This window comes from Juglans regia, chromosome 14 (genome assembly GCF_001411555.2).
Source record: "Juglans regia cultivar Chandler chromosome 14, Walnut 2.0, whole genome shotgun sequence".
Classification (NCBI taxonomy): domain Eukaryota; kingdom Viridiplantae; phylum Streptophyta; class Magnoliopsida; order Fagales; family Juglandaceae; genus Juglans; species Juglans regia.
This window is the reverse complement of record NC_049914.1, coordinates 1323480-1340827: the sequence shown is the minus strand read 5'-3', so window position 1 is coordinate 1340827 and position 17348 is coordinate 1323480. Positions and strand designations below refer to the sequence as shown.

At 37.0% G+C, this 17348-nt stretch overlaps 2 protein-coding genes across 2 annotated transcripts; both read right to left on the bottom strand.

Annotated features, from left to right (window-relative positions):
* Positions 1-423: 423 nt before the first annotated feature.
* LOC109012308 (zinc finger homeobox protein 4-like) lies at positions 424-2796 on the bottom strand. Its single transcript, XM_018993869.2, has 2 exons — positions 1869-2796; positions 424-1192 (listed from the first exon to the last, which is right to left on the bottom strand). The coding sequence occupies exons 1-2, from the start codon at positions 2496-2498 to the stop codon at positions 794-796; spliced, it is 1029 nt and encodes a 342-aa protein (XP_018849414.1). The 5' UTR covers positions 2499-2796; the 3' UTR covers positions 424-793.
* A 5596-nt stretch (positions 2797-8392) lies between these two features.
* On the bottom strand, positions 8393-9644 carry LOC109012309 (U-box domain-containing protein 11-like). Its single transcript, XM_018993871.2, has one exon. It carries the CDS (start codon positions 9485-9487, stop codon positions 8531-8533), a length of 957 nt encoding a protein of 318 aa, XP_018849416.1. The 5' UTR covers positions 9488-9644; the 3' UTR covers positions 8393-8530.
* Between the last annotated feature and the right edge of the window lie 7704 nt (positions 9645-17348).

Below are 17348 nucleotides of genomic sequence, written 5' to 3'. Positions count from 1 at the left end.
ATTGAAAAATCCAATCAATATTAATATTCATGATCCATGCAAAAACGTCCATATATAGAAAAGTTTTGCTAAGTTTCACTATTTATTTCGATGTCTTTTTCTTAAACCAATTACTTCCAATGTAAATTCAGGTCTGTAGTGGCGGTTTGCATGGTGTGAAATCTCTCTCGTGTCTCGATTCAAACGTTCTTTATATTTCACAAACCCAAAGCATAAGAAGATGAAGCAATTGGTAGAGAAATTACATCTTATAATACTAGAAAATAACCTATATATATAACGTCCATTGAACTACATGACTATCATCAGCGGGGAACTGAGCTGCATCTGAATCTATACATTAAAATGACTAGGCATGCAATGATATAATTGAAGTTAGATTGGACTCGTTATAAAGAGTAAGAACTTCTCATTCTCAAGAAATATATAATCTCTTACACCACTTATCATTCAGTATGGAGTATCACATATAATATACATAATGACTTTAAAGAAATATGTATGTTAATGTGCTTGGTACCTGAATTTTGCATGTGTAAACAACACTGCATTGCTTGAAGAAAGAGAACATTACAGTTAGGTAGAGATGTTATTTTAGCTACCTACGTTATGATATTTTCTTTAATCATTTATCCTAATAGTACAAGTAGTTAAATGATCTCCTTCAAGACCTTTCATCTCCAAGTAAGAGTTCCCTTCTTTTAATTCCAGATCTTTCAGTGTTAATACACGAGTCCATAATAATCTATACTACGTACTTATAAAATAGTTGGGATTCTACTCATAATAATCATCAACTTCTGCCAATTCTCAATGAAGAATCAACACCTTTGCCAATTCCTGCAAAGAGCCTAGCGATCTCCAACTGGGTATTAGCAAGAATTTCTGTTCTTTTGAGGTCCATTTCTCCTCTCTTTGCCTCCGCTTCAACTCTCATCCTCTCTATTTCCCTCATCGTCTCCATCCTTGCTTGTTCCGATCTCACCACTACTTCTGCTAGCCATCGTATGCTCTCGGCTACCTCAGATTCCTCCGGCCTCCTTCTTGATTTTTTCTTCTTTTCCATTTTCATTTTCATCTTTTTGGACCTTGACTTGTCCTTGTCACTATAAAGGGCTGGTGTGCTACTGTCTGTTTCCATATGGTTCTTGTCCGACTCTTGGTCTGATAATTTGGTTCCTGCTCCATCTTCCTGTTAACGTGAAATTAGAATATATTCAAGTAAATTTACCAAAAAAACAGCAGTTCGACATGAGTTATCTAAGGATCCTTGGAATTTACCTAGTGTTTACTCCACAGTAATATTTCTATTGCAAATATTATAAGGTGCCTCTTAAATTGTAACTTCAGGTACCTCCAAATATCAGCTGGCTGAATTATTTGCAAGCAATAAATGACCCTACGACCTCTTTTTTTTTTTTGGAGTTTTCTGCCCAGAGAATGGAATTCTATTCAATTATTGGTTTAAAGTTGACACTGATCTTATAGATTACATGATGCAAACATGTCTGAAAAACGTAAACTAGAAGATGGTGAATTTGAACTCTTGCAACAGAAAAAGACTCAGTCCTCACAACTTTAAAGAGTCCTATATATGAAGAAAAAAACACTAAACGATCTCGAATTGTGACGGGCAACCGGGAGCTAGCTAGCAAATGCTCTAGAACTGGAGAAGGAATGGATATGTACGACCACGAGGAGGCCAGGAAGGGCCAGTACCGGTTGTGGTTTTCCCAGTCGCCAAAAAAAAAAAAAAAAAAAATCCTTCTCTGGAATCCCCAGAAAATTGAAATTGAATGAAGCAACAGGTACAACATTCATGGCTACAACCAGAATTGAGAAAAAGCACAATTATATTCTGCACTGACCTTGGCCACCCTATCAATACCATTGGATCCATGCGAGTTTTGAGCAACTCCAAGTTGCGGAGGTGGAGGTGGAAGTGGAGGTGGAGGTGGTGGTTGCACCGCTACTGGGGATGGCTCTAGCAACATTAAAGGAGCATTAGGCGGAGGCGGATGAGACGCCGGAGTCGGAGTCGGTGGTGGTGGAGAAACTTGTAATGGACCACTTCCACGCAGCAAAAGGTCGAGACGTGGGTATAGTGGCCATGATGAGGGATCAGCAGTGGAAGACTCTGACCGATACCTTTTCTTCATTGACTCAATCTTGTTCTTGCACTGTGTCTGCGTCTTGGGCGACTTGGTACAATTGGCACGCGATGAAACATGGCGCGCAACATCTTCCCAGTCATGGCCCTTGAGCTTGGCTCGGTTTCGGAGAACCCATTTCGTTTCATAGGCTTCAAGAAGGCTTGAAACTGCTCCTTCACTCCACTCATCTCTTTTCAATCTATCGCTGCCACCACCAGTAGGAGCAGCAGCAGCAGGAGGAGGCGGCGTAAACGGTTTTCTTGGAGAGTCTTCCTTAATGGTGGTGGTGGTGGTGTTGTTGTTAGGGAGGAGAGATGAGGTTTCTTGGTTAATTTCTTTGTCCATCTCTCCCCATGCTAAAACTTTTACCCTTGTTTAGCTGTCAACATGTATAACCCTCAAAAAAAGTTGAAGCATATAACTGCAAGAGAGAGAGAAAGAGAGAACCACTAGCATTAGAGAGAAAAAGAATGGCTGTATTGGTGCCCACCCAAAAGAAGAGAGAGAGAGAGAGAGAGAGAGAGAAAGAGAATAGCATTAGATCAGAAAGGGGAGGAAAGGTTAGGGTTAGTGGGCAACCAAGAAAATGGCTCACTTTTGTCAAATGAGTTAATGATGTTAACCTCTCCAAACTTTCATTTTTCACTTTTTGGGGTGGTGTTATGTGATTGTGGGTATGTTGGTTTTATTGCTCATGTGGTTGAGTTATCTTGGCTGTTAGCGTTGATATGAAGCCAACCAAGACATCCACTCGGGCCTATGAGGGCGTGGGAGGTGGTGGTGGTGGTGGCCATTCACGTGGGTCTGTCACCCACTCCATCCCCATCACCCAAATTCACCACCACCATCATCTCCTCCTCCTCCACCAGCCAATGTGCTTAATTGCTACCTTCTCTCAACCTCAGCTTGCCCTTTTGATCCCCCTTCTGTTCTCTTTCCCTTTCTTTTTTTTCCTTAGCTTTGCTTTTTGCCTTTTTGTGTGCCTTTTTGAAAGTGTTGGTGGATTGATTCATAACCACTGGAGTCAAATGCTAATGGCTGATCTCAATAACATGTTCTATTTGGCGCATTGATTCTGCCTCGCCAATCCATTATGCAGGGTGGCCAGTCATAATATGCCATATCAAGTGGTGATCAACAAATTGCCTAGTCCTTTGCTCATGACAAACTCCCCCCCCCCTCTCAATCTCGTAATTACAAACAACACCCGAAGACCTGCGTTACTACATAACACTAGTGTTTAATTAGCCTGATCTTATTTTGTATTTTTCATTTATATCACTTTCAACTTCATCTAAAATGTTTCCTTAGGCATGATATAAGCAAAGACATGAACAAGACATTAGAGCACGAGTGGATTAACAGTCAACAATGGATATGGTAATTTTCCTGACAATTACTTGCACTTTCAAACTCAGCCATAAGTTCGAGAAATATGGAAGAAACAGTAAGGGACAACAGGAATAGCACTTAACGTGGCCCCAAAGTACCACCTGATAGGCCTAGCTTGTCACTGTTCAGTGATGAAGTCCCAACTTGAAGTAAATCTCAATTTTTAAGGAAAACTCCTCCCAAACAAAAAGATTTGGCATACATACATACATATATGTATGTATGTGTTTTCATATTTTAGGCTCTTTCATGTCATAATTGACTACTTGTGTGCAGATATAAATCATGAAATTGTAACAACGAATGTTTTCTCGGAGTTGAGAAAAAAGGATGTGGGAAAACCTAGATCGACTATCATTAAAAAGATCGAAATCAAGAGCACATGGTGCATGCTTGCCTTTGAGAGGTGGTTGAAAAGTAGAGGTAAAATAAAAATAGGAAAGAGAAAGTGGTAGGCTTTTGACGATAGTGCCTTGATTGTCTTCAGACTTTAGTGTTTTGTATATTGTTAGTGACAATGCTGACAAATATTAGATCAAGTAATGATGAAGTCTGCATGATCACTTGTGGAATCTGATTGGAGCTTGTGATGGGAATAAATGTACAAAGCATAATTAATGAAGAAGAACCATTTGCACTCAATCTTCACAGAAGTTTTATAAAAAAAAAAATCTTCACAGAAGTTCAAATCTTATTGATGGGATATAATCAGATCATAGTGAAATTACTAATCAGAGGTTGATCTTTTTCTTAGGTAGACCAATTTTTACTAATCAAAACTTAAATAAATTACATAAAGTATAATTATGTCTCGTTTATTTTTATAGATGAGTTGAAATTAAAATTAAAAATTAAAAAAAATATTGTTAAAAAATATTTTTTAATATTATTTTTATTTTAAAATTTAAAAAACTTGAATTATTTATTTTATTTTATACTAAAATTTAAAAAAATTATAATAATTAGATACGATCATATGAGATAGAGATGGATTGTAAAAACAAACAAGACCTTAGTCATTTCGATGTGCTCATTCCCAGCCTACCCAAAAAGTGAAAAGAGAGTCCATTTACTTATAGCTAGCCAGGTTGTTTATTTGTGGGTCAGATCTAGGATCCTTTTGAGCCTATATGTATACATGTAAAGATGGGAATTAAGTTTCAAGGAGTTTGGTGGAAAATAACCTACCCGGGATATAAAGTGGTAGTAGTAGTTGGGAAATCCTTTTTTTGTGTTGGTTTTAGATTAGTTTCCTTTCTGATCAAGTCTCTCTGGTTTCTCTCGGCCATTCTTTCATAATCTGTGTTTGGGAACACTTTTTCTCTTCCATCTTAAATTTTCTATAACATCTTAATCTTCTTTAGTCCAACTTGAGTGTGATATGCGATAAGGGTTTCTATGGTCATTTGAAGTGGGACAATGGTATGGTACCTATGAGTCAGGTGCAAATTGTTACTGTAATTATTCTGTAAAAAAAGTAAGATCATGATTTTTTGATACAAGTAAAATATAAGATATAATCAATCAAAATCTTTTTATAAAAAGGAAAAAAAGTTAAAATTTTACCACTAAAAAGTAGAAACTTTACTTTAAAATATACTAAGACAAATGGCTGGACAGTACTTAACCAAATAAAGCATCTCTAAAGATATGAATTTGTACCTATAACAATTGAGATTCCAGCCGGAGATGGAGACTCTAATACCTAGTTGGCTAGTTTAGATATTGAGGTATTAAGTATTCTTAGAATATCTCAATACTATTTATTATTTTATTATTATTTTTTATCAACTTTTTATTAATATTTATTACTTTTTAACTAATATTCACAAAATACAATACCTCACCTAAATCCACAGCCCCACCGAGAGGACTTTTGACCAGAATTTGTATACCCATAATAATGTAGAGTTGATTGATACAGACAGTAGCGGTTGGCATATTGTGGCTTTCGGCAGACAAGTCTTTTGCGGTTGAATTTAATCGATCCAAAGCATAGAAGGCCATCGCCTGGTGAACACAACATGGTTGGTTCTATACTAAGGTTCCCATTTAGAGATGCTGATTATTGAATCACAAGTTAAAAGCCAGAGAATAGAAAGATAACAGCATCTTGGTCATACAACAACAGATGCCCTAATCCAGACCGACCCCATGCAAGTCCGCTTAGCTAGTGAGTGAATCCAACCCTTTTTCATTAAAGTTATGCTAATTACAAGTTGGTGTGCTAATACACAACGTATTATAGGATCCATTACGATAATGAAAAAAATTTAAAACACTACTATTTTTTTATGCTAATGCTTTCATATAGTGATTATATGTTTAGATGTATCAACGAACTTATAAATATATTCTTCCCTGAATTCTCACTTGTAAACAGGAGATTAGAGTTTATTCAGATTAGACTCAGATCAGTACCATTTGATCTCATGCTATGAGAAAAGCATTATCTGTCCTAACAACATGCATGTTATATAAGCTTTTCAAGCCCAAAAGCTGGTTGCCACTTAACCAAGTTGTGCAGCAATGATGCTTGAGCTTCCAGTGCTATTCCAAGTTTCTTTCCCACCCAGTTCGTACGCGGACCGACCACTGATGATAACTGTGATGAACAGTACATTTGTATGATCCATCTCTATCACCTGTTATCCTTCAAAGACTGATGATAAATTACTTGTCACGCCAGCTTCGTAGCATCCATTTATTACAAGTTGCCATGGTCGGACTCGTCGCCAACTAGTTTTGACCAGTAGTACGTTCCTTTTTTATTGGATTTTCTTTCTAGTCTTTGCTTTTTGTCATGAGTTTTGGCAAACATAAGAAGACCAGAGATGTTTGGATTATAAAAGTATCGTTGACTCGTTTTATTTTATTGCTATAATTTTTTAAAAATTATTAAATAAAATATAATAATAAATTTATTTTTTTCAAATTTTAAAATAAAAATAATATTAATAAATAATATCCTAATAATATTTTTTGTTTTCCTCAGCTTTAAAATTAACATTGCTCTGAGTTGCTCTCCACAAAAGCATTGTCCGGTTTTAACCTTTTATAAAACTTTATTTAATGTCATGTCGTGCAGTTTCACATTGGATGCATGCTAATAGAAAAATTATTAGATAAATGATTTGTATAAATTTTAAATAGATAAATTTCATATAAATTTTTATAAAAGTGTAGATTTTATCTTAAAAAAATGTAAAAAAAATATTATTTATTAATGAGACCTATTTTTTTATAAATAATTTATATGAAACTTATTTATTTAAAAATTATACCTATTATTACTCAAACTATTATCACGCATTTAAAGATTTGGAAAGCAAAAAGTATTGGTAAAATATTTTTTAAATTTTAATACAAAATATAATAAACTCATCATTATAATTTTTTTAAATTTTAATATAAAATATAATAAATAATTTAACTTTTTAAAATTTTAAAATAATATTTTATCATTTCAACTCAACTCAGTTCAATATCTAAACGCAGTCTTAAAAGGGTAACCCAATTAAGTTTTTTCCACTGAAAAATAAACTATAAAACATATCTGAAAGGATACAGGAAAAGTATTTTTAGAAGATGCACAAATTTTCAAAAGGATCGCTCTGAAAGAAATATATATATATATATATATATGTTGATTGATTGGGTTCCTCTGGCTGAATCGCTGATTGTGTACAATATTATGGTCCACGATCGGCCAATATGGTAAAGCAAATTGCAATGCAATAGTATTTTTTTTTTTCCCCCTAATTTCCATTGGGTTGGCTAGCTATATATGCCCAATTATGCAGAAGCAGAAGCCATTCACCGACACATCATCATGCACGGATGAAAGTCAATGCCCTCTTCGGTCTAGAAATGCAAGCCAACTAGTTGTACTACTCTTCTTTTCTACCAACCTCTATATATATATATATATATGATTGGTGGTGTCCAGTTTTTCCTTTGAAATAGCCTCGATGTGAAGCTGGCTGTTGTTATTTAAAAGAGAAAATATACAACATATACACTGTAGGACATTCGCATGTGATTGGAATGATTGATCAAGGAGTTGAGTTATCCGGGTGATGACAGAAGTGAGTCATTAACTGAGCATAGAAAGCATTGGTTGACTCAAATGGCAAACCCAATAATTCAACTTTCGATCAAGCTTTACAAGATGTCAAAACATTTTCACGAATATTTCTTGACGTGTTAATGTTCAAAAGAACATCAGAGCCAATGGTGGTTTGACTACAGAGTTTGTACAGCAACCAGCATGCTCTGTATTTTGTGTCTTTGAGCCTCTGTCTTCGATTTCATCTTCCATTCATTTCAAGTATGGGATAATGTGAGATATATGGAGAAGTTCAAATCCTCTTGATCCCACTTGTTTAGAAATATACATTGTATATTTGTTTATATTTGAAGAATTAAGGGTTTAATTTTTCCAAGAAAAAAACAAAGTCACCTAGTGTGGGTGCTGATCTATAAGATCCAATTAAAATGTAATAATTATTATATTATAAGAGCATAGCATTAAAAGTCATTTAGTACTGAAAGGGGAATTGAACTAATAGAAGAAAAATGACTATTATGATCATATTTCCAAATAGAGCATGCCCATCGTTGGTCCGTGGCAAACCGTCTTGGCTAAAAAATGATGTCATTCTCCTCCTTGTTGCCCATCGTTGCTGTGCAACACAAGACCAACATCAATTTCATTGCACGCTTTCAAATTATCAAACAAATTGGAGGCCAAATGAAGGGAAAGTGGCAGATTTTGAGGTTTTTCTTCTGGTAGAAAGATACAAATCGGAGGAGAAATTGATCATTTACAGTAAACAGGAAAACAATAATGTTAAAATGAAGAAGCTCTATTCTCTATTATTATCCATCTAAAGCTAAACAATGAAATCAAAACCAAAGCTTTATATGTAGTATTAACAGTAGTACACCTTTCAGCATACCATTACAGAAAAAGAAGCCAAATTTCACGCACACTCTTGTTGATTAAACAATGAATCGAACCGCTCGTCTCTCACCAAACACCCATTGTTCCCACCGTACAACACCTTCAGAAGTGCCACCGCCTTGCTCTTCCCCTTTGAACTTCCATTCTCCGACACGTCGGTGATTCCGTCCACCACCAGCATCCCTTTCTCCCTCACTTCCCTCCCTATTCTCTCCCTTCCGCACCTCACCAAATTCAACAGCGCCGCCACCGCGTTCTCCTTTACCCTCATGCTCGACCCCGTCGCCCCGTCCAATAAATCCACCAATACCCCGATACCCGATACCTTCCTAAACGCCTCTTCGCTCTCCTCGCACCCCGCGACCTGCGCGATCACCGCCGTCGCGTCCTCTACAACTCCGGTAGCAAATCCTTTCAGTATCAGGGAAAACAAGGGCCCGACACCGCCCAGATCAATAACCGTCTTGCGATTCAAAGGGTACAGTGAGATTCCAAAAAGGGCTTTGAGCGCGTCCTTTACGGATCTGACGGAGGAACCGGAGTGCTTTATTATGTCGATCAAGGAATAGATGATATCCCGTTTGGATCCAATGATGGGACGGTACTCGTCGTCAATTAGGAGGCTGTGGAGAGTGGCTGCGGATGACTGGACAGCGTAGGCGTAAGAGGATGAAGCATGGTGGCGGAGCACGTGGGAGAGAGCGTCCAGGAGGCCGCGCGTAGACATGAGGACAGCGCGGGAGGAGATGGAGAGGTTGAGGAGGGTGGCGGCGGCGTCGTCCTGGGCGGCGTGAGCAGAAGAGTACAGGGTCTCAGCGAGGTAAGGTACTGCGCCGGCGTCAGCGATAAGAGGGCGGGTATCGGCATCGAGCTTGGTCATGAGGCGGAGCTCGCTCAGGGCCTCGGCTCGGGTCTGTTCCGACACGGAACCCAGCTTGGTTATCAGGGATCGCACGGTTCGACGCTTCACCTCCATTTCGTTCAAAATCCAAAGCAGTATCTGAAAAATTCCGGTTGGTGTCTGTGATCTCTCTCTTCTCGAGTCTATCTAAAGAGCAATGACACACGGCACACTTTACGATACTTTTTTACAAGTAAAATGAGATATTTTTATATTATATTTCAAAATATAATTATAATGAAAAGTATTACGTGTCTTTCGTTTTTCCTATCTAAATAATACAGTTCTCGAACGTGTGAAAACGAAGGAACAGCGGAAAGGCGAGAGAGCTGCTTTGCAATTGGATTTTCATTAATATTTCTTTCATTAATGTCAAAGGACATCTACCTAACCGTCCTCAATCATGAAAATGCCCTTCTTCATCTTTCGTATATTACTAATACTATTTTTATTTATTTTTATTTTTGAATTAGTTGTTTTATTTTTTACTGAAAATTCTTATTCTACGTATTTTTATCTAATTAATATCTATTTTTATTCTTATCATTCTATTTAGACATATATATATTTAAATATTTAAATATAATGATAAAAATAATAAATTACATATTAATTAAGTGGAAATATGTGATATAAAATTTTTACGTAAAATTTCTCATGTAACACAACATAGTTAAGATTTTAGCAAATAGAAACAATGAAAATTAAAATTTAAAAAAAAAAAGTACAGAAAAATTAACAGGTGATAAAGACGATTAATTATATTGATTGAAGGGAAGAGAGCAAATGAGAATAGATAATAAGCCGAAATGGTCAAATATCAGACTAATTGTCAACCACGAGGGTTTTGAATTCAACACCCTTACCTTTTCTTATAATTTAGGTGTTATATATGTATTATACGATTCCACCAATTGAAAATGTCATTTTATAGCAGTTTGGACAGCTTGCATTGATTTATGATACATTCATTCATTGGGCCAATAACGACGTCCTTATCCACTTGTACATGATTTCTAGGAACATCTCGGAAAATTATACCAAACTATATAACATTTTATGAGATTTCTGAACAATTCAACAGATATATGATAATATATATGTAGTCAATTTAGGATGTCCAAGTAACCCCAACATGATTTTGCATATATGCAGGCTCTTGGAAACTGCTGCAAAAGTAGGACTCGGACGCTTTTGGAAAGCTTTTTAACTTCTTTCATTTCTGGGTGATCGAACAAGTACTGTTCCTGCACCGATTGACAGTGACGATCAGCATTTTCTTGGTAACCATGGCACAATTCCATCGGTTGAGGAACGCTGCGAGAGCAGTCTGTAACATAGCCATCCATATATGTAACAATTCACGTTAATAGCATCAAAACGACTGCTGCTGTTTAGCTCTCTTGATAGGCCATCAAACCCAAGAAAATGGAGCCAGACAACGTAACAAAAAAACTAGGAACGTTCATGAGTCATGCATTGGCAAGGCAAAGTTGACTAATTCCGTTTACTTATTTATGGGCTGGGACCTTTAATTTGTTGATCACTCCATGGTAAGACAACCACTGAATTGACATATATATATATAAATATATATATACACATATATATGTCATATCATGACTCAATGTATGCATCCACATATATAAAATACTAGCAATAGGGTAACGTCTAAGGGACGTTTGCCTTTTTTTTTTTTTTTATCTAGTGATTGAGGAAGTGTTTTTTTAATAATATTGTGAATTTTTTATTTTTTTAAAAAATATTCATGATGATTAAAAAAATACATGAAAAAAAAGAAAAGAAAAATAAAAAAGTAAAATACACATTCAAGACATATTTTCGGATTACTTTTTTATTAGTTGTAGCAGTTCTCTTTAGTTAATCAAGAATATTATCATATTTAAATTATGTTAAAACTCTAATTATTTATATAGTTTTACTTTTTTAAAAATATTTAATAAAATTTCATCATTTATTTAATGATGAAAAATTAGTATTTTATAAATTAAATTTGATAATTTATTTATAATATGATATTTATATGTTAATTATCTATTTTAAATTAATTTAAATCAGTATTTAAAATTTTATCATTTGATCAAATTTAGAGAGTTATGATGAAGGGTTATATTTAAATCCTAAAAAATTTCATTTTCGTCTCGTTTTCTCTTTCTCCCTCTCTCAACTTTTTTTTTTTTTTTACCTAGTGATTAAGGAAGTGTTTTTTAATGATTTTGTAAATTTTTTATTTTTTTAAAAAATGTTTATGATGATTAAAAAAATAAATGAAAAAAAAAATAATAAAAAAGTGAAATACACATTCAGGACACACTTTTGGACTACTTTTTCGGTAGCTGTAGCAGTTCTCTTTAGTTAATTAAAAATATTATCATATTTAAATTATATTAAAACTCTAATTATTTATATAGTTTTACTTTTTTAAAAAGATTTAACAAAATTTCATTATTTATTTAATGATGAAAGATTAGTATTTAAATTAATTTAAATCAGTATTTAAATTTTCACTATTGATCAAATTTGGAGAGTTATGATGAAGGGTTAGATTTAAATCCCAAAAAGTTTCTTCTCCCCTCACTTTCTCTTTCTCCCTCTCTCTCATTCCGCTCAGCCACGGCTTCTCTCTCTCACTCGATCTCCTCCCTCAAACAGCTGTGTGCCACCGTGGCTGTCACCGACCACGCAGCTGCTTTCCTTCATGCCGGCGAGCAAACCCCACCGTCGAAGCCCCTTGGTAGCTCCTCCCTTCACCGCATGCAAGCAACTTGAAATGGGTTTCAACGCTTGCGCCACTGCACCATCGCACCACCACCATCGAGCTCCTCTTCCTCCAACGATCACCCACATGGACCCAAGCCACCGTCAAAGCCCCCATGACAGCCTTCGTCTCCCCGCAACTCCCTCTCCTGCATGGGTCTCACACAGTTTCTCCACCATACCGCCGTCGTACGTTGTCCCCACACCACCGCACTACCATCATCGAGCTCCTCTTCCTCCGGCGACCACCCCCATGGACCCAAGCCACCGTCGAAGCCCCCATGACAGCCCTCGTCTCCTCACAACTCCCTCTCCCGAAATGGATCTCTCCATTTATTGATCATTACATATAATTCAATTAAGATATTGTATGCGGTGATTTTGTGATCTGTTGTGGTATTTTGTAATAATTTTTGTGATGATTTTGTGAAGAGGATTGCTGTGAAGATGTAGAGATGGACGAAGAAGGAAGCGTAAAATAAGAATATTGTTTATCATCGTTCATTACTGTTTATCCTACTATTCATTAGACAATACACATTTTTAAATATAAGGAGATATATATACACACATATATAAAAGGTTAATTGACATCCTAGTATAGAAAGGTCAGCAAGGACAGAAGCGTCAGATCATCCAGACGACATTAATTAATTAGTTCATATTTTTTTATTATTTTTTTCTGTTTGTGCTATTTATTTGATTCAGTGATTGCGCTGTTCTCTAGAATGAGTTTGGTTACTTTGAAATTAATGGTACTTGTGTAAAATCCTGTATGGCGTAAGATTTTCTAATTGATAAAAAAAAAGCACGTTTGCCACATCTATCAAATTGAAGAAAAAAATAAAATGTAATTTCGAATATTAAAATAATCTAATGTATAAGAATAAAATTATTATTTATTTATGTTCATTATTTATTATGAAATTTAAATTATATTAAAAATTCAAATTAATTAGATAGTTTTTTTTCTCTTAAAAATGTACAATAAAATTTTATCATTTATTTAATAATGAAAAATTAGTATTTTATAAATTAAAGTTGATTTTTAGTGTATGATATAATATTATTCTCTTAAAAATATTCAGTAAAACTTTATCTTTTATTTAATGATGAAAAATTAGTATTTTATAAATTGAAGTTAATTTTAAGTGTATGATAGAATATTTCTATTTTAATTATCTATTTTATGTTAGTTTAAATCAATATTTAAACTTCTACCGTTAGATTAAATCTAAAAATTAAAGATGAAGGGTTGAAATTTAAAACCCAAAAACTAATATTTTTTCCCACTTTTCCTTTCTCCCTCTCTCTCATTCCCCACGCATGATTGTGGTATTACGTCGCACATTGTTAGAGCACGTGAACCTACCATAGAGAATAACTCCTCATCAGCTAAGCTCAGTCCACCCGAATCTGCCATAGAGGATAACTTCTCTCCAGCTGAGTCCAGTGCGCATCTTCAACAGAATGGCACTGCCATTGCCTCTGCTGCTCGTCCACAACAACCTGCATAACAAACTCTGCCCTTATGGAATAATACGGAAACTTCTAGAATAAAATCTCTTGTGAATATTTCTGCTATCATGTGTAATTGTTCTGCTATAAATACTAGGATCATTGTACTGAGGGATGTAAGTGAGAATCACATAACTCTTTATACAAGATGATTTCATTTAGGCATTATTTCAAACACCTGTGCTACATCTATTGTTTCACTGGTTCGAACATGGTATCGAGAGCCTGAATAGGGCCAACGCCCATTTTTCTTTCTCCGATCATCATGGCACCATCTAAATCAGCTTCTCCGAATCCCTCTATCACCAACTCCGCTGCCCAGCTCATAACCATTAAACTTTCTACCGACAATTATTTACTTTGGCATGCCCAAATCACCACCTTCCTCCGCGGGAACCAACTGTTTGGCTATGTCGACGGATCCACTCCCATGTCTCCCTCCATTGTTGATGATGCTCCGAATCCAAATTATATCTCCTGGCGCACTAAGATCAACTCATCATGTCCGCGATTTATTCCTCCCTCACCGAGACAGTTCTCTCTCAAATTCTTGATTGTCCCACCTCCCAGCAAATCTGGAAAACTCTTCAAGAACTATATTCCGCTCAATCCACTGCCCATCTCATGAATACGAAATTTCAACTTGCAACTCTCAAAAAAGGATCAGATTCCATCTCCACCTATTTCCACAAAGCTAAAGCCCTCTCTGCTTCTCTCAATGCCGCTGGACATCCTCTCCCTGAGTCTGAATTTATCATTTATTTCTTGACAGGATTAGGTTCTGATTTCGAATCCGTAGTATCGTCCATCACTACTCGTCCCGATCCTCTCTCTATTTCTCAGGTCTATAGTTTCCTTGTCAACCATGAATCACGTCTTGCTCACCAAACACACTCTCTACTTTCTCAGACTTCCTTCACTGCCAACTCCAGTGTGTGTGGCTCATTCACTCCTCCAAATCGAAGCCGTGGTCGTGGCTTTCGGCGTGGAAGGGGTGGCCGAAATTTTTCCCCATCTCCTTCGAATGTTTTTTCCTCTTCTCAGAACAATCGGCCCACATGTCAACTCTGTAATCGCATTGGTCACACTGTTATTTCCTGTTATCATAGGTTTGATCATGCATATCAGTCTCCACCACCTCCTTCTCTCTCAGCTAATTTTACCAATTTTTCAAACACGTCCGCACCTTCATCAAACTGGTTTCCAGACACTGCTGCTTCAACTCACTTCACCTCTGATTTTTCTAAACTTAATCTCGAGTCCTCACCTTATCATGGGCCAGATCAAGTAACAATTGGAGATGGATCATCCCTTGCTATACAGAATTCTGGCTCTGGCTTACTTCCGACACCTTCTGGCAATTTTCTTCTCCGTCAATTACTTCATGTTCCTTTCATTTCTCGCAATTTATTATCTGTTCGACAATTTTGTTTGGACAATTCAGTTTTCTTTGAATTTAATTCTTCTGGTTTTTTTGTGAAGGATTTACATTCCCAGGAGGTACTTCTTCAGGGCCCCGTTAAGAATGGCTTGTACGTCCTTCCAACTGATGATGCGGATGTCACTCCTCCCTCACGGCATGCGTTCATTGGCGAACGGACCTCATCCAACATATGGCATGCTCGTCTTGGTCACCCATCTCCTCGGATCACCTCCTTTACAATAAGACATCACCATCTTCCAGTCACTTCCACATCCACTTTGTCCCCTTGCTCAGCATGTCTTCAAGCCAAGTCTCATGCTCTTCCTCATCCGCTCTCCTCTTCTCAATCTCAATCTCCCTTTCAGTTGTTATTTTTAGATGTCTGGGGACCTGCGCCTGTGCTATCCTCCAGTGGTTTTAGATTTTATTTTTCTATTGTAGATGACTTTACAAAGTATGTTTGGCTTTTTCCTTTATATGCAAAATCTGATGTCTCTCAAATTTTTCTAAACTTTGTCACATTTGTTCGCAATACCTTTTCCAAAAATATTATAGCTATTCAATCAGATTGGGGAGGTGAGTTCCGCCCCTTTCATAATATTTTGCAAAAACTAGGCATTTCCCATAGAATTTCTTGTCCTTACTCTCATGCACAAAATGGTAGCGTTGAACGACGTCATCGCCATATTGTTGAAACTGGGCTTTCTCTTCTTGCCCAGTCTTCAACCCCTCTCAAATATTGGGTTGATGCTTTTAAAACGGCAGTTTTTCTCATAAATAGAATGCTCACACCCACTCTTCATCATTTCTCTCATTTTCAGTCTCTTTTTAATTCCTCACCTGATTATAATTTTTTACGGGTTTTTGGCTCGGCCTGTTGGCCCAACCTTCGTCCTTTTAATAATCACAAATTAGACATGAGGTCTAAACTCTGTGTCTTCTTAGGCTACACTCCTGATCACAAAGGGTACAATTGTTTACATTTTCCATCTGGTCGAATTTACATTTCTCGGGATGTACGCTTTGATGAAACCTTTTTCCCTTTCTATTCTATTCAAAACAATTCTGCTCAGGCCTCATATTCGGCCCAGCCAACTCCCTCTCTAATCAATCGGGCCCCTCCCTCATCTCTCAATCTCGTCCAGCCCAACCCGCCACACATTGAGTCAACCCATGAGCCCATCAATCCTAACCCTAATTCTTTTCTCTCTACTCCTTCCGAAACTACCCCTCAGGCCTCTCTTACGCCGCTTCACTCTGCTTCTTCTCCTGCGCAGCCCTCTTCGACATCTTCTCCAAACCAGTCCTCCTCTCTCCCAGCAAACACTCATTCGAGCTCCACCAATCATCATCCCATGACCACTCGGTCCAAAGCCCACATAACCCGTCCCCTTCATAGAAACGATGGCACTGTCTTATGGCCACCACCGAAACATACCGCTGCTCTCTCTACCGTTTCCTCCATTCCCGACGAACCCACTTCCTACACGGAAGCTTCAAAATTCCCTGCCTGGCGTGCTGCCATGGCCAGTGAATTTGAAGCCCTCATCCGAAACCAAACATGGTCTCTCATCCCTCCTCATCCTTCTCAAAATCTTCTTGGCTCCAAATGGGTTCTTAAAACCAAACGGCTTGCAAATGGAACCATTGAGCGGCGCAAGACTCGTCTTGTTGCCAAAGGGTTCCATCAACAAGCCGGACTTGACTATTCGGATACTTTTAGTCCGGTGGTCAAGCCTGTTACTATACGGCTTTTGATCTCTCTTGCAGTGTCTCGGAACTGGCCCCTTCATCAGTTGGATATACAGAACGCATTTTTGCACGGGGACTTAGAAGAAGATGTCTTCATGCAGCAACCTACTGGGTTTGTTCATTCTGATTTTCCTACTTATGTTTGTAAATTAAAAAAATCTATTTATGGTTTGAAACAAGCCCCTAGGGCTTGGTTTGCAAAGCTTAGCTCGAAATTAATCTCCCTCGGTTTTCATGCTTCTATTTCAGATTCATCTCTGTTTATATTCACATCTGCTACTGCCTCTGTATATGTTCTCATTTATGTGGATGATATAGTAGTTACCGCCTCTGATTCCTCCATCATTACTGATTTTATCTCATCTCTGTCGGCTACCTTTCCTGTCAAAGATCTAGGTTCTCTTCATTTCTTTTTAGGAATTCATGTATGTCGCACGGCTAAAGGCCTCTTCTTATCTCAGTCTC

What these genes read in the sequence shown, in the direction of transcription:
- LOC109012309 (XM_018993871.2), bottom strand. Translation starts at nt 9,487, where the DNA reads ATGGAGGTGAAGCGTCGAACCGTGCGATCCCTGATAACCAAGCTGGGT.
- LOC109012308 (XM_018993869.2), bottom strand. Translation starts at nt 2,498, where the DNA reads ATGGACAAAGAAATTAACCAAGAAACCTCATCTCTCCTCCCTAACAAC. An exon ending in GTATTGATAGGGTGGCCAAG is followed by an intron (nt 1,193 to 1,868) that starts GTCAGTGCAGAA and finishes TCACGTTAACAG; the next exon opens with GAAGATGGAGCAGGAACCAA.